Here is a 23,781-nt window from a genome sequence, read left to right as displayed (position 1 = left end):
AAAAAAATCTTTTTTGGTGGCTTACACTCTGTGACGAGCAAGATTATAAGCTGATATTGAAATATTTGAAGCGGTTCCAAAATTGTACAAGTGTAGTCGGCATTTGTAAGTGGCTATAACTCCATCCAAAATGACGTTATCGCCGACTGAATAGTACCAAAAGAAAGCCAAGAAGCTATACTTTCGAATGATATAGAGCATGCTGTAGCTTATTTATCGTTTTGGTGTCGATAAATCTTACAGAAGCAAAAAATGCAAAACACTTGTACAATTTTGTAAGCTACTGTATATGGCCCAGAACCGTTCGAATGTGCCTTTGAGTTTTGATTCTCGGTATTACGAGTTAGGGTGCGCATAGAGTGACATTTTATACGTCATCAGAGAGCCAAGAGTTTGTACTCTTAGGAAATATGTATTAGATATGGTATCTTGTATGCGCAATAGGTCACAAAAGATGCAGAAAGAAAAAAATACGTTTTGTGCGAACGGTTTTGGTAGCCACTGTATGTGTCGTATTTACCTTAATAATTTTCTTAATGTCGTGTAAGATCACTCAAAAGATTCTTCAACTAATAATTTGACTGTATATCATATATAGCCCAAAGTGCTATATACGATAAACAGCCCACACAATTTATACCGTACTACCTCGGACCCTAAATCACATTATTATATTCTAAGACGTAGTTTGTATTGAATGGGCTCTCTCTCTCGTCCTTACTCAATAAAGAGGTTCAAGAGACTCATCGATTTTTCGACTTATTTTATTACTTATATTAATCGAGAGAAATAACACGCCTATTCCACAGTATGTACTGTAATGATTTTATAGTAGTAGTAGTTTCTCTGTTTGGATGTATTGGGTTAAGGTTTAAATAAACAGATTTGGGTGTAATTGATATAAGAGTTGCTTTTATATGAGTCAGATTTGGCCTGATTCGCTTGTTATAGTGACCACCAGATCTTATAAAGTAGATCAGACTGCTTTGATAAAGGTAGAGTAAAAAAAAAGATAAAAAGATAAATAAAAGGGGGTTTTACAATGAAGTATGATAGCTTCAAGGGACTTCTTGTTCTTGATGTTAAATAAAATAAGAGATAATTTGCCTCTTTAAAAGAATATTTATTTGATAAAAAGAAAAAGTAAGATAAGAAGTGAAGTAAGTAAGAAGTTAAGAAAGTATTTTTGTGATTATTATTTGAGGTTATTTATATGTTTTTGGATTTTATGATCTTGTTCTGTTTTTGGTATTTTGGATGGCTGTTATAACATAAGAGACGGTTGTTGTATAGTGTGAGATTGGAGTTTGTAAGGTTTTTAGAGTGTTAAATAGGTTTGTATTGAATAAGTCTTGATATAAGATCAAAGGCTTATGTAGGATTTGATTCCAAAAAGAGTAATGATTTGAGTGTGAGTTTCTTGCGTTAAGTGACCACCAGATCTTTTGAAGTAGATCAAACTATTTTGAGTAAAGTGAAATAAAAAGATAAAATAAAAGTAAAATAAAAAGGATTTACAATGAAGTGTATATACTTCAAGGGACTTCTTGTTCTTGATGTTAAGTAAAATAAAAGAAAAATAGAAGAGATTTACTTTGAATGATATTTATTAAAATAATCAAAAAGTAAAGTAAATAAAGCAAAGTAAAGTAAGTAAAAGTAAGTGTAAGTAAGTGAAGTTAGAAAAAGAATAAGAAATATTGGGCTATTTATATATTTTTTTGGTTTTTCTGATTATGTATTGTTTTTGGTGATGTTTTGATAAAAGTTTTTGTATGAATTCATAGAGTTATATGAATACATAGAGTTGTATGCGTTTGCATTGCTGTATGAATTCAGGCAAGATTCGTGACACCAAGAATTGAATTTTCTACATTCGTTGTGCTACAATAGTGTAAGGTGGTCGTTGCAAACTGTAAGGCGTTCGTTATAAACTGCAACGATTTAAATTCCGCCGTTTTGTTCTTGCGTGTTACAGTGTGATGATTGGATTGTGTAAGGCTTTTGTAGTATAAATAGATTTGTACTGAATAAGTCTTGATATAAGATCAAAGGTTTAGATAGGATTTGATTCCAAAAAGAGTAATAGATTGAATATAAGTTCGCTTGTAATAAGTGACCACCAGATCTTGTTAAGTAGATCAAACTGTTTTGAGTAAAGTAAAATAAAAAGATAATATAATAGGGATTACAATGAAGTGTATATGCTTCAAGGGACTTCTTGTTCTTGATGTTAAGTAAAATAAAAGAAATTTACTTTGAATGATATTTATTTGAAATAATCAAAAAGTTATATGAAGTAAGTAGAAACAAGGTTATGTAGAAACAAAAGTAAGTAAGAACAAAAGTAAGTAGGTAAAGTATAAGAAATATTGAAGTTATTTATATGTTTTTGGTTTTTCTGATTATATGCTGTTTTTGATGATTTTATGGATATTCTATATTTTTTTTGTATTTTTCTGGATTTATCTGTATTCATACGTATTTGTTTGTATGTTCCTGGATTTAAACTAATTGGAGAGAGAAAAGTCGAATGCTGCCAAAGTTTGCTGCATTGTGTTACAACAGTACCTTCGGGTCAAAAATTATAATCTGCATCTTTACAGTGTAACTTTAACGTTTTTGTTGTAATGGCCTTAAGAGTTTAGAAGTAAATTTGACTTTTCTTTAGAGTGTAAAAGAATTTGAGATCAAAGATTTGTGTTTAAACGAATAAATTTGGTTTGCTTGTAGTAAGTGACCACCAGATCTTGTATTGTAGATCAAACAGTAAAAAGTAATAAAGAGTTTTCTTGATAAGAGAATATAAAAGTGATACGATGAAGATAATTTGACTTCAAAGGACTTGACTTGCTTGAGTTATAAAATAAAAATAAAGAGTTTTGATAAAGAGGAACTCGATGTTTATTTGAATAAAAGATATTTTTAAAAGTGAAGTTCAGTCCAGTTCAGTGAATTTATAAGAGGGGATATTTATATGATTATCATTTTTTTGTGTTTTTCTATTTTTGAATTTTTTTTTTGGTTTATCTTCAGGGACTGAGGTCCCTCCTACGACTGGGTCCCTCCTACGACTGAGTCCTTTCTTCAGCAAAAGTTACACCAACTGCGTCACAGTAACATAACCCAAAAGGAGAATAAAACATATGACACATTTGTGCTACATTACTATTGTTATTTTGTAGTATGGTTGGTTTAGTTTGAGTGTTTTAGAGAAGTTTTTCTTGAAATTTTTAAAGTAAGGTACTGTAGTGACCACCAGATCTTTTAATTAAGATCAAATAAAGGTAGAGGTAAAAAAAATAAAGGGATCAGGAACTTTTATGAGAAGGTTGCCTGTTTATTGAATAAAATATACAAAATAAAATGTGAGTAGAACTGTACTGTCCTTTTTCTTCATCTAAATAGTTGGGATATTTATATTGTTAAATTTTTTTTTTTTCTCTTTTTGACTTTTTTCATTTTTTTGACTTCTTTCATTTTCTTGACTTTTTTCATTTTTTTGACTTTTTTCATTTTTTTGACCTTTCTCATTTTTTGACTTTTTCATTTTTTGACTTCTTTGTCACAGATCGTCGGACCACGGGAAGAATCGTCCTCGATTCTTGACCAAGCGTCTGTTTGTTTGATTTTTAAAGATAAGGCACGGAAGAGACTATAACCAGGTACAATTGTTTTAAGGGCTGTTTGTTTTGCTGCTATGTAAATGGTTACTGATTCTGGAGTAGGCTTTGGCCTTCTGAACTTGAAGTGGGCCCATCGCGATACATTTAATGATATAAGTTCACAAAGAGAGTCCTTTAGTTCTTGCAAACGTTCAATTTCTCTTATAGCCGCCTTATATTGTTCATATTGGTTTTGAATAAGCGCTTCAATGTTCATTAACAATTCAAAATCATCTTCTATTTCCCAATTGGCTTCTTGGTCTTCCTGATTATGTCCTTCTAACATTGCCTTGATTCCCTCTACAGTGTAAATTGCATATTCTTCCCTTGTAAATGTGATACCATCGATTTCATATGTAAGATTCGTAGGTCCAATATTACAATCTTCCCACATCATTAAAAAATCGTTCATTACTGTTAAAGCTGCTTCATAGCCTTGTTCTTGATATACCTTCTTGATGTAAGTATCCATATCCATGGAAAATGCATTGTTGTTCTGGTTAACCATTGATACGGGGACTTGTTCGTTTGTTTTGTTCATTGAAATAAAATATAGCTTTTCCATTTTTTTTTTCCTCTATTTATATACTTTTTTTTTTGTATTGCTGATTGATACTAGTCACATGTTGTTTCATCTTAATGAAATAACTCCTTTGTTTGTTCATCTAATTTGGTTATAACATGTCTCAGGTTTTCTTGACACCATTGCACTTTTGGTAACAGGTACGGTTTCATTCTGTTTCCGTGTACCCTTCTTAATTTGGTATCTTCTGGATTCATGCTCTTGATGTGATACGTGCCTTTGCCTAATATGTGTTGTACAACATAAGGTCCTTCCCACTTGTCTTGTAACTTTGCTGACCAAGATGTGGATAAGTAATCTTTATAGATGAGTACCAAGTCTCCTAGTCTAAATGGAGGTTTCAGTTCTTTGCGTTCATCTAATATCTTGTTTTCTATCTGCTTCTTCTGTGATTCTTGCGTTTGGCGTATATTTTGCGCTGCAACTTTTCTTATGTTACTGAGATTATGTATTTGATGGATTGTCCTATGTTTCAGAATGGCTTCAAACTTTGGTGAATTTCGTTCGTATATATGATAGTCCATGTCAAATGGCGTTTTTGGTTCGTAACCGTAGAGTAGGAAGAATGGCGTTTGTTGTGTAGATGCTTGTTTAATTGTTCGATAAGCGAAAAGTGCCGCTGGTAAATATTGATCCCAGTCTTCTTTTTCGTCCACACTTCTTTTCTGTAATATTTGTCCTAATGTTCTGTTGAAACGTTCTATCAACCCGTTACTTTGTGGGTTATAAGGTGTAGTTGTTTTATGAATAATTGAATATGTTCTGCAAACTTGCTGTAAAAGCTTGCTGATAAACGGCTTGCCATTATCGGAAATTATAATAGTTGGACATCCATGTCTACATATGATCTCTTCGTATAAGAACAGTGAAATTTCGGAAGCTGTTTGAAAACGGATAGGTCTAGCTTCAACGTATTTGGTGAGGTAGTCAATTGCTGCGATAATACAGTTGTTGGAATAATTGTTCGAATGTTTTGCAATTTTATACGTTTTGCTTTGTATCTCTGCAGTCAAATACGATAGAGCTACGTACAATACCTCATTAAAAAGCGACAGCTTTCGCATATAGCATATAAAAATCTAGGGGTCTGGAATTATTTCCATATATAGTAAGACCAAATTGCGTCAAGCATATGCATTCGAACAATTTTTCCAATTGAATCATCTTTTATTTAATACCGTGTATGACCGCCTTTAGCTTTAATAACTGCTCTACAACGAGCTGGCATACTCTTGATATATGCTTGGCATTACTCTTTGGTACAAGAAATACATTCTTTCTCGATTCTAGACCAGAGATCATGCAGTCCTTTATCCCTATCTTCATCTAAGCTCAGCCTCAGCTTTAAATGGTGCCAGAGATGCTCTATAGGATTCAAATCAGGACTTTGAGCAGGCCAACTGAAAGTATGCTCTTCTTTTAACCCATTTTCCTTAAACCAAACATGAGCAAGCTTTGATGTGTGCTTAAGATCACTGTCGTGTTGAAAATAAATAGATTCCTGTTGGTAACCATAGTACTTCAGACTGTCCATCAGTGTAGTTGACAGGATATGAACATAATCGGATGCTTTCATAGTACCATTCTCAATTGCGCAGGCATATCCAGGACCATCCCACGTCATACAACCCCAAAGCAGCACACTGCCAGCTCCTCCTTTGACTGTAAGGTCAAGATGATGAGGCTGCAATTTGTTACCAGGTCGTTTCCAAAAGTACTTACAGCCATCTGAACCCCAAACATTAATCTTGGTCTTATCAGAAAACACTATACGTCTCCAGTCATCTTCTGTCTAATCTTTGTGAGCTTTAGCCCACTTTAGTCTAGCTTCCATGTGACATTTTTTGAGGAGAGGCTTTTTCTTCTTAATTTGGGTATCGAAACCCATACTGTGAAGCATTTTTACTGTACCAAAATAGCCTATCTTGTGACCAATACTGTTTAAATATGGCCATACGCTCTTTGCAGTCTTAAGTGAACCATTTACAAGCTCTCTCTTCAGGTAATTCTTTGTCGTTGAGCTTATAGTAGTCTTTTTACCAGCATGACCTCGAGTACGTTTCGGTGTATACAAGCCCTTGTGCTTGCTCAAAGTGGACGTTAATACTCCTGGAACATGTTCCATGATCTCTGAGTATGATAAACCCTTTTTCAACAGCTACCGGATGCTCTCTTGCTTGCTACGAGATAAAGGATGTACCATGATATAAGGACGTATAGACTGTACGAGATGGAAGGGAAACACCGTAAAACACAGCCTTATTTATATATTTTAAGCTCCGATTAATAGCAAAAGCGTTGTTTCATAATTACATCATTTTGTAATGCTGTATTTGTGATGTCAGAAGCGGCAACGATATCATTATTATAGAATGCATTGAGTTGGAAAAATTGTTCGAATGCATATGCTTGACGCAATTTGGTCTTACTATATATGGAAGTAATTCCGTAACACTAGCTTTTTATATGTTATATCCGACGGCTGTCGCTTTCTAATGAGGTATTGTACGTAGCTCTATCGTATTTGACTGCAGAGATACAAAGCAAAACGTATAAAATTGCAAAACATTCGAACAATTATTCCAACAACTGTATATCGATATCCAGCTCTAGACGCTTGTACATGCTTAACATCTAATGCTATTCGATCAAAAGGTTTTGTAGATACTGGCACAGGGTATAGTTCTTCATTCAGAGATTTCTTTCCATACTTTTGACATCTATGACATTTCTTTACGTATTCCATTATATCTTTAGTCATGTTGTCCCAGTAATAACGTGATGCTATTTTGTGCAATGTGTTGTTATAAGCCATGTGTCCATCTAGAGGATGCTGATGGTATGTATACATGATTTCTTCTGCTTCTTGTTTATTCATTACTTTCCGTATAATACCATTCTCAGTATTATAACGATAAAGTGTGTTTTGGTATATGGTGAACTTGTGTGCTTCTTTTTGTAGGTATTTTGCTTGCTTCTTTGAAATACCTTCTGGCAATTTCAAGTCTTGTAAATATTGTTTCAGCATGTCTATTTGTTTTTGTTCCATTTTTTTTTGTTGAATAAAGTTTTTGTGTTACTAATCGTTATTTGTGATACTGTATCTATTGTTTGATGTTTCAGGGTTCTTTTTGATAATGTGATGTATTCTAAATTTGTAAAATTTCCATTTTTCTAATCTCGGTGTTTTCGGTTGTATGAAAATTTTCGTTTTCTGAAATTTGGGGGCCGTGCTCCTCGAATGATTTTTTTTTGTTTTGTGTTGTTTTTGGATTTTTGTTGTTTTAGGTATCATCTTCCCTCCCATCCTCCTATTGATGAATAGTAATATATATGTTGGTAATAATAGTTGTAAAGTTATAGTCGTCTAATATCCTAGTCTTGACAAGAAATCTGCACTTTCATTGACACGTCCAGGTCGATACTTGATATCAAAGTCGTACTCTGACAATGTGACAATCCATCGTGCGATAAGTCCGGTGGGGTTTGGTGTTTTCAGTAAACCAGTTAAGGCTGAATGATCAGTAATGATCATAAATTTCTTTCCATGTAAATAAGGTCGAAACAGTTTTACAGCCCAAATGACGGCTAAGCATTCTAGTTTTGTAGGTGCGTAGTTAGCCTCGTTTGGCTTGAGTCCTCGACTTGCAAATACAACCGGATGTTCTTTTCCATCTTCATCTAACTGTGACAATACACATCCTAGTCCTAATTTTGATGCGTCCGTTACTAAAATGAACTCCTTGTTGAAGTCTGGTCTTGCTAATACAGGTGCTGTGGTTAGCAACTTTTTGAATGTTTCGAATGATTCTGTTGTTTGTTGTGTCCACGGGATCTTCTTCTTTGTTTTCGTCTGGTCGTGCAAAGGTCTAGCTATCGCTGCGAAATCCTTAATGAAACGTCTATAGTATGATGCAATTCCTAAGAATGACCTGACTTGAGTTGTAGTTGTTGGTTGTGGATATTCGACTATCTTCTTTATCTTTTCTGGATCTGTATGTATACCATCTTTGGTTACGATATATCCAAGAAATTTTAAATGATCTTTAAAGAAAAAGCATTTTTCCGGGTTGAGCTTCAGGTTTGCTGTTTCTACACACTGGAATACTAGTTCTAAGTGTTGGAGATGTTCTTGATCGTTGTTTGAGTATACATTTAAGTCGTCGATATAAGCTACTAAGCATTTATTGATCAATGGTCGAAAACATAGATCTATCAATCTTTGGAAAGTGGCTGGAGAGTTTACTAAACCCATAGGTAAGGTATTGTAATGATATGTTCCAAATTTGGTAGTAAATGCTGTCAGCTCTTTGCTTGATTCGTCTAAGGGTACTTGATGAAATCCAGCTCGCATGTCAAGTGCTGAGAACACTTTGGCTTTTCCTAGCGTATCTAATAGATCGTCTATTCTTGGTAAAGGATATGCATCCTTCTTTGTTACTGTGTTGAGCTTTCGGTAGTCGATTACCATTCTATATTCACCGTTTTTCTTCTTTACTAAGATAACTGGCGCAGCCCAAGGACTATTTGATGGGGATATTACTCCTAACTTGCAATACTTGTCCAATTCCTTTTGAAGATATTCCGCTTCTAAGGGGCTGATTCGATATGGTCTATGGCTGATTGGCATTGTATCTTCTTGTATAATAATCTTGTGATTTATAACGTCTGTTCGTCCTATGGTATCATTATTCCAATCGAATACATGATCGTATCTACTGAGTAGAGCTCGCAGTTGCTTTCGAATGTCAGATGGTAATTCTCCTATTTCCAGTTTTTCATATAATGCAGTATCCAACAGTTTATGTTTCGTTTTGTGCTTGTTTCTAATATCACTAGTTCCTATTGTACATAGATCGTGATTCGTTTGTAAAGTATAGGCTGATATGACTTTATCTCGATGTAAATTGTATCGTTCTAATATTCCTAGCTCTTCTTCTGGTTCTACGATAATTACTTCATTGGTGCGATTAAAGAGTCGTATTTCAACTGTCCGCTTATTCACAATTAGGGTAGAACATGTATCAAAGTATCCGCTAGCATTATTTAGCTTAGGGTGAGTTGTTTCAAAGTGATAAATCAAATCGGGTATTTCTTTTTCTGGTTTGTCCAATGTTAAGGTCATCGATGAGTTAGCTGGTATTGTTAATCCGGATGCTGTAGCTTGTATGAAGTGAGATTCTTTGAAATTTGTTATAGTAACTTCCTCTTTTGTTCCATCTTCTAATACTAATAGAGACTGATTTTCTTTTTCATCATCTGTTATTTCCTCTTCAGTATCATTTTCTGAGCTTTCTTCTTCTTCTGATTCAGTTTCTTCAATATCATCGTCATAACTATCATCGGATTGTTCTTCATCAGATTGCTCTAACTTGTTATTGGTTAGGCTAACTGGGGGTTGATATGTCTGCTGATAAGACCTCATTTTTGGCAATACAATATTCTTCCGTTCGTAATACAGTGGGTCAAAAAACTGCACCAACGCAACTCAGTTTTTCGGAAATACCAGTATAGCTCTGTCAGTTTAACAGTAAACATTACGAAACTTGGAACAAAAAGAGTTAATACTGTTACTATTTATTGATAAAAGTTTCAAAGTCAGTTGCGGAGTATTGATCTAAGGAGCGCTCAGCAAAAAGAGGAGGTCGGTTGGTGCAGTTTTTTGACTTTTAAAATGAAAAGGTATTTGGTATCATATGTTCGGACTGAGACTATTCCGGCGGATTTAATCTAATTTTTTTTATTACTAGTCACACTGGGGACCTTAAAATAAATTTTTTTGCAATTGTTTTCTTTTTTTTCTTTCCTACTTTACCCAAACCCATCATACATCGTCAGTATCCATCCATCATTAGAAATGCCCAAAAAGCTTCCATCCGATATTCAAAACAGTATCAAAGCATTATTAGAGAACGGTGTTGATCCTGCAGTCATTGGGAAACGAGTTGGAGTGCATAGAAATACCGTCAATAGGTATGCAAATAAGTGGATACACGATAGAATACGTAAAAGAGGAGGCAGACCGAGCATTGTGGCAGAGTCAACACGTCGATACATCAAGAGACAAGTGCTCACAGGTTGTTTAAAGACTGCCAAGGATGTGCAAATGAAGTTGGAGGAGCTGGGACACCCTATGTCGTATCAATCGGCAATTAATGTCTTACATTCAGTTGAAATTTATGCTGAGATCAAAAAGAAGAAGCCATTATTGACTGAAAAGCACAAGAAGGCTCGATTAACATGGGCTAAAAAGCATCAATATTGGACAGTACATGATTGGCGACGTGTTATCTTTTCTGATGAGACGAAAATCAACATTTGGGGCTCTGATGGTTGCAAGTATTACTGGAAAAGAAAATGTGATCGTTTACAGCCTCACCATATCGACGTTACTGTGAAGCATGGAGGCGGTGGTCTCATGTTATGGGGTTGTATAACCAGCGAAGGACCTGGATACGCATGTCAGATCTATAATGGCACCATGAATTCAGAGGTATACCAAGAAATCCTTGGTACAAGTCTAAAAGACACTATGGAATACTATGGTCTGAACTGGGAAACGTCGGTATTTCAGCACGATAATGATCCCAAACATCGATCAAAGTCCACAACACAATGGATGAAGGATAGTGGCATGATTTACATTGACGATTGGCCATCACAAAGTCCAGATCTTAATCCTATTGAACATATATGGCATCATTTGAAGTTAAAGCTAAGCATGTATGATAATAGGGCGACTAGCATCCATGAACTGTGGCAAAGAGTCGAAAATGAATGGAATTCGTTTACTAAGGAACAATGCATCAAGTATATAGACAGTATGCCCGACAGAATACAAGCTGTCTTAGCAGAAAAGGGTGGATCCACTAAATATTAGAAAAGTCAAAAAACTGCACCAACCGACCTCCTCTTTTTGCTGAGCGCTCCTTAGATCAATACTCCGCAACTGACTTTGAAACTTTTATCAATAAATAGTAACAGTATTAACTCTTTTTGTTCCAAGTTTCGTAATGTTTACTGTTAAACTGACAGAGCTATACTGGTATTTCCGAAAAACTGAGTTGCGTTGGTGCAGTTTTTTGACCCACTGTATATGGGTAGTTTGGCCTTTTGATGTTTGTATTTGACCTTCAAGGTTAAGGTGTCAAAGTCAATTCTTGCTTTTGCACGGTTTAACCAATTGTTTCCCAGGATAAGGTGTGTAGGGCATGATGGTAATACTTCAATGGTACATGGAATAACCATATCATCTTTTATTCCAATTGGTACATCATATATCAATCCAAGACCTGTCTGCTTTGAGCCATTTCCTAGAGTGAAAATGCTGTCTGATGCTGAATCTATTTCTAATCCTAGGGCATCTGCTAAAGCCTTCGACATACATGTTTTTGCAGCACCACTATCGACTAATGCTTTTATGTTTTTGTCGCCAATGCTTACGGTTGAATACACAGCGGTTGTGTTTAATTCTTCATCCTCCAGTAATGCCATGGTTTGTTGTAATTGCTGGGATGCTTGATCTTGTTTTGGCTTTCGTTTTGGTCTACACTCGCTTACAAGTTTTCTTCTTAATGCAGGTGCTACTGTAATTAAATCACCTATATCTATGTCGGCTTTGTGTCGTAACACATCTGATACAATGTCGTATTTGATGTCAGGTTGTGTTCTTTTTATTCTAGGTGTCTTATGCTTCTGCTTTTCTTGTATAGGCAAGTCCATGTCAACTTCAATGTTTTGTGGTTGCATTGATACCTTTGGTCTAGTTGTCGGGTGAACTTCTTCGATATGACTTCTTGTTGTTACTCGTTTCGTCACAGAAGGTCCTGCTACTTGCTTTCCTTTGTCCTTAGCTTGTCTATTTTTTGGATATGGGGTTGCGGTTCCGACTTCAGGAGGTTTTTCCGGTCTGATAGCTGCATATAGATCTTTATTATGCTTTGAGTTTTTATTTTCCGTTTCTGTTAATAAGGCGTTTAGTTGATGCTGTTGTGTATTATTAATGGGTTTTGTATTATTTTGGGTGTTTGATTGACCATTTCCTTGTTTAAAGGCAACCGACCCATTTAGTTTTTTGACGGTTGTTTTGTATTGGAAGTTTGTTGCTGCACGTTGTTATTGTCCATTTGTGTGTTGTACCTATTATTGTTGTTGTAGTTATTGCTGTATCTTCCATACCTATTGTTGCCATTATTGTTGCTACTGTTGTTGTTATAATCGTTGTAATTGCTGCTATTGTTGTAACGATTATTGCGGTTGTAATTTCTGGCAGGTTGTTGATATTGTTGATGATTGTTGAACTCCATACGAATAGTCTTTTGAATAAGGTCCACTAGATCCTGCTGTTAATTAGTCTCCATAATTTGCTGATGGTTGTAAGTTTGCTGAGATCTATGATGATTACGATTACCGTGTTGTTGACTTGGATAACCTTTAGAAGTATCCATAGCTGCTAACTGGTTGATAGCAAGCATGTTATGATCGTTTGAATTGTATACTGGCATATTAGTATGTTGAACTTCTCGGTAAGGTAAGACTGGTACACCATATTCATAATCGTCAATAAGTTCGATGTTATGATTTGGGGGTGTATGATGCGACTGATAATAGCTGTCACTGGGATAGACCAAAGCTTGGTTTGCATTTCTTGGGATAAAGGGATTATCTACCATAGCAATTCTACGTGGTCTATTTGCGTTCCACCATCCTTCTGCGTGGTTCATCCAATCCTTTAGTGTCTTTGAGCTACTTTGTATGCAGAATCTTTTGATTTCTGGCTGTAAACCAGCTCTAAATCGGCTTTCGATTACAGCTTCATCTTCGATATTGGCAAGATCAGCTGCTTCCCTTAGTCTAGCTAAGAAGATACGGGGGTGTTCTTGTTCTCCTTGAATCATATCATTAAATTCCAATTCATAGTTTTGGATGAGCTCTGCTGTGACATATTGACTTCTAAGAGCTTCAATTGCTTGTTCGTATTTGACGTCGGGAAGTTTCTTGAGTATGTCTTTTTCAAAAAAGACTTTTGCAGCACCTTTGAGTAAGGATCTGAGAATTGCGAGTTTACGGGCGTCATGTACATTATTGATAGCAAGATAAGATTCGAGTCTTTCTAGGAAGTAGCGAAAATCTTCGCCTTCATATCCATGAAAGTCAACGGGTACAGGTTTATAGTTATAATTATTAGCCAACGCGATATGTCCGGTATTGTAAGTCGCCATTTTAGATGTTATTGAGTTTGTAAATAAGTTGTTTGAGTGCTTGAGCAAGTAAATTCTTGTGAGTTAAGGTTTTGTAAGTTTTGATTTGTTGATTCTTGAGTATTTTCAATTATAGTGTAATTGACCCTCGTAGTGACCACCAAATGTTATTTTGTAGTATGGTTGGTTTAGTTTGAGTGTTTTAGAGAAGTTTTTCTTGAAATTTTTAAAGTAAGGTACTGTAGTGACCACCAGATCTTTTAATTAAGATCAAATAAAGGTAGAGGTAAAAAAAATAAAGGGATCAGGAACTTTTATGAGAAGGTTGCCTGTTTATTGAATAAAATATACAAAATAAAATGTGAGTAGAACTGTACTGTCCTTTTTCTTCATCTAAATAGTTGGGATATTTATATTGTTAAATTTTTTTTTTTTCTCTTTTTGACTTTTTTCATTTTTTTGACTTCTTTCATTTTCTTGACTTTTTTCATTTTTTTGACCTTTCTCATTTTTTGACTTTTTTCATTTTTTGACTTCTTTGTCACATTGCAAACTGTAAGGCGTTCGTTATAAACTGCAACGATTTAAATTCCGCCGTTTTGTTCTTGCGTGTTACAATACTCCGTTTTCAAATAGGTTGTTACGCAAAAGTTCATTTTCTAACTGATGTGGTACTAAAAAACGACTGTATATCTTTCACTGGAGAAGCTGGGCGTCGATCCCAGTGCCTCTCGCATGCTAAGCGAGCGCTCTACCATTTGAGCTACATCCCCGGGGATGTGGTGATAGGTGACTGGTAAATCTGGTTGATAAACTCAACTCGGTTCGGAGATATGTTTATGCGAAGCGCTACGGGAAATATGATTGGCTGAATGGTCTATAGTGGAGAACGGGTATAGTCGACACCAACTGAAGGAGGACCCCTGGGTTGATCAGGTGACCTGCAACTTGCTGGCGGAGCTCAAGTGAATTGATGGCCATATACAGTTGGGGTGCACTTTCCTTTTTTGTCGGTAAGGTTCTAGGTTTAGCTGGGTGGTTCGATATATATTGGGTGCTTCTTTCGATGACGTTCGCTCAGATCATATGTTTTGTTTTCTCTCTTCCGTTTGACGTTTTCTTTTGTCTGATGTTTTATTTTCTTTCCTTATCATCAGTTACCCTCGTCCATGTCCTGATCTGTTTATTTTTTTTTTGTTAATGCTACTGATTCTCTGATAATACTTTATGCATTTGCAAAAGTATATAAAGTCTTGTAAATTGTTATTGAATAAAGGATATCGGAAAAATCGACCTATTTTTTTACTTTAATTTTTATTCTTTCTTTGGAATATTCAAGGTTCCCTTAAATCTTTGTTTATTCTCTCTTTCTTATAACGTACACTTGCCTTTATCTATTTGGTGTTTCTCTTATTATTCTGGTACCAATTGCTCGAAGTAGGTTTTTTCAGTCGGCCTAGGTTCTCGTTCGATTTGAAGTGAATTAATAGAAAATCAAATAGGCAACTTCAGTGGATATATCTTTACCGTCTTATACAAGTCCTTCAAAAAGTATATCTCCTCCCTTAGTACATTATCAGTGGTGATATGTGCTATGTTGGTCAGGACCGCCTCTTTTTTCCAAATGAAACACCGATGGGTCCGGGAGAAGATGACCGGAATAGACTAGAGTATGGACCGGAAGGTTATTTGACCCTGAGTGGTGGTCGTGCTGAGACTGAAATGAAGGTGGAAGTTAAGGGTGTTTTAATCGTAAGATTAAATAAAAAATTAAACAAAAAACAATAGCAGCAATATAAAATTAAATTCCTTCTTTATTGCAGATTTCTTTATATTGCAAAAGAGCCCCGTTTAATGGATAAAAAGTTGGCATCTATTTATATTCTTTGTGAGCGTAGATATAAAAGATATAGACTCGGTAACGATGTCGTGCTGAAGAACCAATGATTAAGCTAAAGCTTGTCGATGTTCTAATATATGCATCTGAAGTTGAACAATAGAAATAATAACCAGTCAATTAACTTTGATCTAATTACTTTTAGGGTTGACAATTGATTAGACTCGCTAGGATGACAAATACTGATCTTATTGTTCTAAATTTGGAAAAGTGTGGAATTGTTCAATCATAGTTTAATCTTTGTGTATCGTTATTTATTTTAATACAACTGATATCTTATAGAAAATAACTATGTTTACAACATTATCCTCCCCCAGACTTGACAATAGTCAGGTCGGCATTCATGCAGATACTAAATGTTATTTTCTTATTGGTTAATTTATGTATCTTGATGCTCAGCAAGTTTATGAAGTCAGCGGCCGCTCTGCTACATGAACTTTTTTTTTTTTTTTTTTTTTTTTTTTTTTTTTTTTTTAGTTTCTATTGTTTCTTATTCTTTTACTTTTTCTAAGGACTGTGCTATCTTGTACCATGTCCTTTCTTTTATGGTTCTTGTTTTCTTCAGTCACATTAGGTCTAGCAGAAGTCTTTTTAGTGTAGTCTTTTTCATTAGCTATCATCTTTTGCTTTCGTGCTTGCTCTAATTCCTTCAACTCTTTTCTCTTAAGCCAATATTTATCAATGGGTACTGTGCTGGAGAAGGATGATGCTTTTTCCCACGTATTCTCTCTTTCACCATAACCAGCCCATTTTACAAGGTATTCTCTTTGTCCTGGACCGCCTCTGTGATCTCTAATATCCTCAACTTCATAGTATGTATCTTCTATAGCTGTTTCGTCAATAGAGACTATCTTGAGTTCTGATGGGACATATTCACGATGTAACAGTTCATTTTGCTCATCTTTTAAGACATAGGAACCACCTTGAGTTTTTCGAACGACAATGTAAGGCCCTTCATAAAGAGGTGATAACTTACTAGTCCGTCCTGGTAATCTAACCATAACTGCAGTATCCTTCGGAAGATCTATGATCATATTTTTGTCATTGAACCTCTTGCTTGCTTCCTCTATGATCTTCTGTGTTCTTTCACGAATGGCAGGAAACACAATCTGGTACATGCGATCAGTTCTCTCAATTAGCTCTTGTTCTGTAACAGGTCTATTAGGAATCTTATCAGCTATACTCTGATCACCGTAATCCTCAAAGCTATTAAGTCTTCGAGCAAACATCAAAGAAAATGGAGCACTCTTTGAACGGTGTCTTATTTTATAATTCGACGCTAGTTGGACAATTGGTAATACATCATCCCAATCATTGCTGTTAGAATTAACCATTTTTCTTATAGTGTTTAATGTCGTCTTTACAGCGCTCTCGCTCACGCCATTACCTCGACTGTGAAAGGCTGTACTGTATCTGCGATCTATTCCTAGGTGCTTGGATAATGAGTGCATGAGGCTATTCTTAAACTCTCTGCCGTTATCACTTTGAATGATTTTAGGTATGCCATAGTCACCAAAGATTTTTATTAATTCTTTTGCTACAGTGTCACTTTGTTTATTTTTTAATGGACGCAGTATGATGTACCTGGTACATACATCTATCATCACAAGGACATAGACATTTTCATTTGCCGTAACAGGTAAAGGTCCTAAAAGATCAATTCCAATATGGTCAAATGGTAGATATGCAAGAATATTCTTTAAAGGATGATAACCTTTCTTGCTTATATTGTGTCTCTGGCATTCAATACATGATTTGATTGTCTCAGTAGCATCTTTATAAATATTATTCCAATGAAGTCCTTGTGAATGTAACTGCTCCACAATACTCGTACTACCGAAGTGTCCGAAGGTATGAGCATCTTCAAGTAGACGTGCTCTCTTCTCTGGTGGAGGAGTCATATAGTCAGTTGTGGGATTATTAGCAAACTTTTTATTTTTTATTTTCACAGCTAGCACATTTAGTTTCTTGTCCTGACTATAGATCAAGTTGTGTCTCTTTGCTGTAGAGTTTGTCTGTCTTTTAACTTTTATTTTATTTTGATTTTTATTTTTAATTTCCTTTTTTTCTTTTTTATTTTCTTTTTGGGCAGCATCACCCCCTCCCAGCATGAACTCATTATTCAAGCAAGGTTCATAAAGTCTAGAAAGTAAGTCTGGTAATTGATTGAGAATTCCTTGTATGTGAATTACATCAAAGTTGAAATCTAGTAAAGTTTCTAACCAGCCTATCATCATAGGGTTTGCTTGTTCTTGGGTATGTAAATACATTAAAGCCTTATGGTCAGTACGTAATTCAAATTTATTTCCCCATAAAAACTCACGATATTTTTCTAGTGTAAACACTACCGCGTACAGTTCACGTTTAGTTGTATTCCACTTACGTTGAGAGGGTGACAAAGATTTGGATGCAAATGCAATGTGTAAAGTTCTATTCAGCTCATCTCTTTGGGTCAATACTGCACCAACACCATATTGTGAGGCATCAGTAGCCACGTAGAATTTCTTTGACAAGTCTGGAGTGTGCAACAGTGTCTTTGACTTTAGAATCTCTTTTAAAGCAATGAATGCATCAGTGTGTTCTTGGGTCCAGTTGTTTTGTACATCAGGATCATTACGAAGTCTGTCGATAGGTGCAGCTACACGAGAGATTAAAGGTATAAAGTCTCTCATATATGATACAATGCCCATTAATCGCATCACTTCTTTTTTATTGCGTGGTATAGGCCAACTATCGATGTTTGTTAGGCGGCGTGGATCTACTTTGATGATACCACCACTCTCAACTACAAATCCTAAAAGATAAATTGATCGTTGATACCAACTGCATTTCTTTACATTGATTTTTAGGTTGACGGAAGTTAATCGTTCAATCACCTTTTTTACATTTGAAGCATGATCATCAGCTGTTCCTTTGATTACACAGTCATCAACATAGGTCTCAATGAAATCCATATCTGCAAAGAGTATTTTCATCACTTTACAGAATATTGCAGTAACTGTTTTTAGACCGAAACAACATCCTTGAAAAGTATATGTTCGATTCTTAAATTGGAAGGAGAGTTTGTGTTGATCTTTAGGGGCTACAAGGAAACTATTGTATGCGTTTTTCAAGTCAATCTTAGTGAATACTTCACCACCAGCTAAGTTATCAAATATGCTTCTTATTTTTGGAACAGGATAAACGACATCAGGGATTAGTTTGTTGATACCACGAACATCTAAACATACTCTGTGGCTCGTTATCTCATTGTTCTCATCTTTCTTTGGTACCATTAATAAAGGACTATTAAAGGATGTGTTAGCGCGGTTCTCTTTAATGATACCTGCTTTTAACCATTCATTTATTTGCTCTTCTAATTCAGGCATTTGTCGGTGAGCAATTGGATATTGTCTCTTAAAGGACTTTGCTCCCTTTTCCATTGGTAATTCTACTACAGATTCTGGTACTGTGCAGAAAGATCCAGCAGGAATATTTTGGTTGTCATCGATTGCATTCTGGATATAAGCCATGAATTGCTTTTGTTGATCTTCGGTACCATAGGGTGAGTTGTTAGGTTCAATCTCATTATTAGCATCAAAATTCATATTTAGAAATTGTGCGTCTTCTTTTAATCTATTTGAATAATCATCTTCATTACCTGGATACTTGTATGCTACTCCAGTGAGGCCGATATTCATCTTTCCAAGAACATCAGTTCCAAGCAAGACATCAAATTCTTGTGTCATTGCCTCATTAAAATTTACCACTTCAAAAGAATGTTTAAAAGAGATGTTATTCATATATGTTAAAGTGAGAGGATCGGTTTGTCCAATTCGTTTACAATTATTATCTGAAGACAAAAAATTTAAAGAACCATTTACAGGATTCACTTTGTTAATATTCAATTTATTATTTAAACAAATTTTTGATATGCAAGTGATATCACTGCCAGTGTCTATCTTGCCAATTAATTTCTTGCCCTCTATTATTATAGGAGTCAAAAGTTTAAAAGGATTAGTATCTTCATCTTCAGTTATTTTATTTCATAATGCCTTACAGTCATATGAATTATTTTCAGCTTCTGTCATATCATGATCACTATTATTTTCATCATTTGCAGTACGAACAATGGCGTAAATCGACTTGTCCGAATCTCTTGGGTTTCTAGGATCGACATGAAGTTTTCTTTTATAATCTGCGTATTCTTGACATTGGTGGCCATGAGACCAACTTCTACCACAATATCGACAGGGTTTACTTGTGCTTGCTTTTTGAGGAAAATTCTTATTGCCATAATACTTATTTTTTATGGTCGACGCAGCATCATTTTTCTTGTTTGCTTTGCTAAAGCAATCATCTTCATTGTGATTTGCATTAGCACCACCATGTTTTGAACAAAAGAAAGCACCAGACGAACCATGACCTTTGTTTCTTTTTTGACTACCGAAAGGACTAGTACTTGTGTGGATTCTTTTGCTACCACTGGTGATATTGGCATAGGATGCTCCTGAATAGGTTCTCGGGTCATCTCCTAGCAAATTTCTTGCTATTTCAGCAGCTCTCTCTACAGTCCATGGTATATTCTTATTTTCTTTCAGAACAAAAGCTGTCTTACACTTCTCAAGAACAGATTCAGAGAATGATGCTTTAAATCTAGCAGCTACCATTGGATCATTTTTATTTGCCCCAGCCTCAACACAAGTGCTTAAAAATCGGGTCATATACGAGGAGACAGATTCATTTTTATTCATTGTCATGGTAAATAGACGATGCATAGCATCTGTTCTAGCGTTGTCAGTCAAGAATTTGTTTGTAAATACAATTCTAGCTGTATTCCATGTGTCACATCTCTTTAGGTCTTTTTCAATCCAATCATCATGGTCGAAAGCCAAAGAAACAGGAAGATACCGACGCCAAACCTCTTGAATGTCCAGAGCAGCAGAATAAATGACCTTTTCGAAGGACCGCAAGAAGTGTTCGACTGATTCATAGCATTTCTCACCAGGAAACGGAACATCGGGCCAAGAGGAGAGTTGAAACTTTGGTATATCATTTTGGGTCAGCCGCAAACCAATTTCCTTCTTGACAGGAGTAGATATTGTAGGAACCAATTTCCCAGAGAGAGCAAGCAACTGTGCACCATATTTGCGCATTTTGTTAAAAGCCAGGTCTGCCTTTTCTTCTTCACCAGCCATGATATACTTTTGGTACAGTCGGGCAGATTCTTCCTTTTTATACCTTATGAGTTTTGAAACTTCAGCATCAATGTCATCATGATCAGACGTAATTTCCTGCAGATTTGCATTTTCGATAGGGGTTTCTTCAGAGCCATCTTCAGTAAGAGAAGGGTCTTGATCTACTTGTTCGATCTCCATGTCAGTAGCACCAAGCTCCATGGGTCTGTCTTCTTGTTTGGGGTTTTCCATAGCAGTTTACCAGGGTAGGAATCAGAAGGATGATTAATTTTAAAAAATGTTTTAATCGTAAGATTAAATAAAAAATTAAACAAAAAACAATAGTAGCAATATAAAATTAAATTCCTTCTTTATTGCAGATTTCTTTATATTGCAAAAGAGCCCCGTTTAATGGATAAAAAGTTGGCATCTATTTATATTCTTTGTGAGCGTAGATATAAAAGATATAGACTCGGTAACGATGTCGTGCTGAAGAACCAATGATTAAGCTAAAGCTTGTCGATGTTCTAATATATGCATCTGAAGTTGAACAATAGAAATAATAACCAGTCAATTAACTTTGATCTAATTACTTTTAGGGTTGACAATTGATTAGACTCGCTAGGATGACAAATACTGATCTTATTGTTCTAAATTTGGAAAAGTGTGGAATTGTTCAATCATAGTTTAATCTTTGTGTATCGTTATTTATTTTAATACAACTGATATCTTATAGAAAATAACTATGTTTACAACAAAGGGTCCTAAAGAGGGTCCTTATCCTAATGCTTGATCAGTCGCTAATGAAGATGGTAATGGTGGCCTTATGTATTTTTTGAAGAATAATGGTGGTCCCATTAAATTGTAGATGTATAACGGAGTGGCTAGCAGCCAATGAAAAGTATAAAAGGATGTTTGATTTTTATTGAATAAACGATATACAGTCTTCTCTTTTCTTTTTATTATATTTCTTTTTACACTTACTTTACGCCTTTAAAGTCAATACTAGTTCTCTTTTTCCTGGTTACTGTTTTAAATTTCAAGCTATTCAAGGTAAAGCATAATCAGGGGAAAAGCATATATCAAGTGGTCCGGCCTACCAGATAAAGTGTATTAAAAGGGATATTCAAGTTTATAGATGTCTACAAGTGTTAATATTAAAAGTTCAAGCTCTCTCGATAAAGGAATGTTACGTTATTTAAATGAACCAAAGTGCTTTGCAGGTGGTAACGATTATGAAGAAGCTACTACCTGGTTGGATCGTATGGCTCGTCTTCAAGCTGCTACTCGAATGTCTGATGAAGAAATATTGTTTGTTGCTGGTGATCATTTAGTAGAAAAGGCTGCAACTTGGTGGAAAGTTGTAGGAAAAAAATCTACTGATTGGAAGTCATTTGAAGAAGCATTCAAGGATCAATATTTGGCAGATAGAGAAGGTAGTTGGTGGCGTCAGCTGCAAACGTTGAAGCAAGGTCCCAAAGATTCGATTGATGATGTGGCTTTCCGTATGCAGGAACTTTTTGATTTGCTTGGGAATAAGAATCACGATATCCAAGTTAGTATGTTTTTGGATGCTATTGATCCGACGATAGCATTTGAGGTGGATAAGGATGTCACGCCATCTACTTTGAGGGATGCTAGGGCACGAGCCAAGCAAGTCGAACGCAGTATCCAAAGGTACGGTGCACGTCCTGGTCCCTCTGCTCCAGTTCTACCCGATCGTGATGTCTTTTCGGTGGGTAGTAGAAATGGCTATGGCCGTGATGATCTGAGTTCTGCTGTGTCTACGATGTTTTCTCTTGCTGATAAGTTGGAGAAGTTGACCATCAATTTGGTTCGAGCTAATGATGGTATGGCACAAGAAAATGCGGCTGCTAGTGTGAAGCCTCGTCGTGGTTTGGTTTGCTTCTTTTGCGATGAGGAGGGACATAAGAAATATGATTGTCCAAAGTACTTGGCTCGTCAAGGTAACAAGGAGGGTGATAGGTCTTCGCCTGCGTCTGGATCCAACTTGACTCCCATTTCGGGAAAAGGGTCAGAACATCAGTAGAGGAGGTTACTGGTGTTCGTACAAAAAATGCAAATCCTTTATTAAATGAACAAATCGAAATCAAATTGGTCGACACGGTGCGTGAGGAGGCCTTCTGTGACACTGGTGAAGTGTATGTAAAAAGAAGAGCAGAGGGTCCTCCTTCAGTTGCGAATGGGCCTGGTAGGGTGGCTAAACGTATTGTCACGGGCGGTGGTAATGCGGTTGGGTCGGGTCCTGGAAATTTGGTGGCTCCACTTCCACCTAGCGGTGTTTATGGCGGTGCTCAAGGAAATTTCTCTGCTGACATTCCAGTGGGTGCACCGGGGCCATCCGGTACTTTGGGAGGTACTGTCGTGCCTAACGGTCAAGGGCCTGCTATGATGGGTAATGCACATGGTGGTGTATTACAAAACAATGGTATGCCTGGTGGAAATGGGATGTTTGCTCACGGTATCCCTGAGGTAATTGGGGTCAATGCTACTGGTGGTAGAGCGATCAACAACGGTGGTAGTCGTGAAGTTTTACCAAGTGGGGTGATACCTAACAAGCCGGTTAAGAAAAGAGCTCCTCGTAAGAAAGCAAGACGTTTACCTGTGAAGTTGAGGGGTGGACGAACAATATGGGACATTCTTGATCAGTGTAAGGCGGATATCACTGCAACAGAATTGATTGCCTTGGATGTCAAAGCCCAAAAGGATATGGTGGATGGTATCCGTTTCTTGCGGGAAAACAAGCGCAAGCTGAGGAAACCGGTAGAAGCTATGGAGGTAGATCAAGGCACTGGTGTTGACAGGGTAGGAGAGGCTGGAAGTGCTACCAATCCAGCTGTAGTCAACGTGGTCGATCAAGACTGGGAGACTGAGGATTCCCTATCCGATGAAGCTTCCACTGACCTGTCCTCTATGTATTTTGAAGATGATGGTAGCGATGATGATCAAGCTTCAATGGTTTCTGAGACGGATGATGGTGTGTCGGTGTACTGTTATCCGTACAATCTGCAGAGAATGAAGGTCAGTTCTCCTTTGCGTGGTGCGATTATGATAAACGACAAACCAGTTGAGGTGGTTTTTGACACTGGTGCTAGTGTAAGTGTCATTGGGAAGGGCCTGGTAGATTCTCTTGGGTTAGTACCAAATGGTGACACTTTGCCGTTACAGTGACCCACAAAATTGTCCCAATGTTTCGTGATTTTCTCTTCTAGAGCTTGTAGAACCATAGTTATTAAGCTAGTGTACACCTTGTTGTACA

The 23,781-nt window shown here is 36.2% G+C and overlaps 7 protein-coding genes and 1 non-coding gene across 8 annotated transcripts; 2 read left to right on the top strand and 6 right to left on the bottom strand.

Moving 5' to 3' along the window:
- Positions 1–3,546: 3,546 nt before the first annotated feature.
- Positions 3,547–4,173, bottom strand: RO3G_17294 (uncharacterized protein; the record flags this gene model as incomplete). The annotated part of the gene is made up of 1 exon (XM_067671878.1): positions 3,547–4,173. The coding sequence occupies one exon, from the start codon at positions 4,171–4,173 to the stop codon at positions 3,547–3,549; it is 627 nt and encodes a 208-aa protein (XP_067527979.1).
- A 1,324-nt stretch (positions 4,174–5,497) lies between these two features.
- RO3G_17293 (uncharacterized protein) lies at positions 5,498–6,373 on the bottom strand (the record flags this gene model as incomplete). The annotated part of the gene is made up of 2 exons (XM_067671877.1): positions 5,498–6,040; positions 6,155–6,373. 2 exons carry the CDS (start codon positions 6,371–6,373, stop codon positions 5,498–5,500), a joined length of 762 nt encoding a protein of 253 aa, XP_067527978.1.
- A 1,242-nt stretch (positions 6,374–7,615) lies between these two features.
- On the bottom strand, positions 7,616–8,719 carry RO3G_17292 (uncharacterized protein; the record flags this gene model as incomplete). The annotated part of the gene is made up of 1 exon (XM_067671876.1): positions 7,616–8,719. The coding sequence occupies one exon, from the start codon at positions 8,717–8,719 to the stop codon at positions 7,616–7,618; it is 1,104 nt and encodes a 367-aa protein (XP_067527977.1).
- Positions 8,720–10,105: 1,386 nt separating this feature from the next.
- Positions 10,106–11,275, top strand: RO3G_17291 (uncharacterized protein; the record flags this gene model as incomplete). Its single annotated transcript, XM_067671875.1, has 2 exons — positions 10,106–11,058; positions 11,227–11,275. 2 exons carry the CDS (start codon positions 10,106–10,108, stop codon positions 11,273–11,275), a joined length of 1,002 nt encoding a protein of 333 aa, XP_067527976.1.
- Positions 11,276–12,593: 1,318 nt separating this feature from the next.
- Positions 12,594–13,469, bottom strand: RO3G_17290 (uncharacterized protein; the record flags this gene model as incomplete). The annotated part of the gene is made up of 1 exon (XM_067671874.1): positions 12,594–13,469. One exon carries the CDS (start codon positions 13,467–13,469, stop codon positions 12,594–12,596), a length of 876 nt encoding a protein of 291 aa, XP_067527975.1.
- A 679-nt stretch (positions 13,470–14,148) lies between these two features.
- Positions 14,149–14,221, bottom strand: RO3G_19234. Its single transcript has one exon. It is a non-coding gene; the product is annotated as a tRNA-Ala (tRNA).
- A 1,597-nt stretch (positions 14,222–15,818) lies between these two features.
- RO3G_17289 (uncharacterized protein) lies at positions 15,819–20,753 on the bottom strand (the record flags this gene model as incomplete). Its single annotated transcript, XM_067671873.1, has 2 exons — positions 15,819–19,216; positions 19,385–20,753. The coding sequence occupies 2 exons, from the start codon at positions 20,751–20,753 to the stop codon at positions 15,819–15,821; spliced, it is 4,767 nt and encodes a 1,588-aa protein (XP_067527974.1).
- Positions 20,754–21,639: 886 nt separating this feature from the next.
- RO3G_17288 (uncharacterized protein) lies at positions 21,640–23,618 on the top strand (the record flags this gene model as incomplete). The annotated part of the gene is made up of 2 exons (XM_067671872.1): positions 21,640–22,468; positions 22,552–23,618. Coding segments are annotated over 2 exons (1,896 nt in total), but the record flags the coding sequence as incomplete, so codon positions are not given.
- Positions 23,619–23,781: the final 163 nt, after the last annotated feature.

This window comes from Rhizopus delemar, genomic scaffold (assembly GCF_000149305.1).
Source record: "Rhizopus delemar RA 99-880 supercont3.33 genomic scaffold, whole genome shotgun sequence".
Taxonomy (NCBI): domain Eukaryota; kingdom Fungi; phylum Mucoromycota; class Mucoromycetes; order Mucorales; family Rhizopodaceae; genus Rhizopus; species Rhizopus delemar.
Note: the sequence above shows the minus strand (reverse complement) of the source record. Positions and strands in the feature narration are given on the sequence as shown.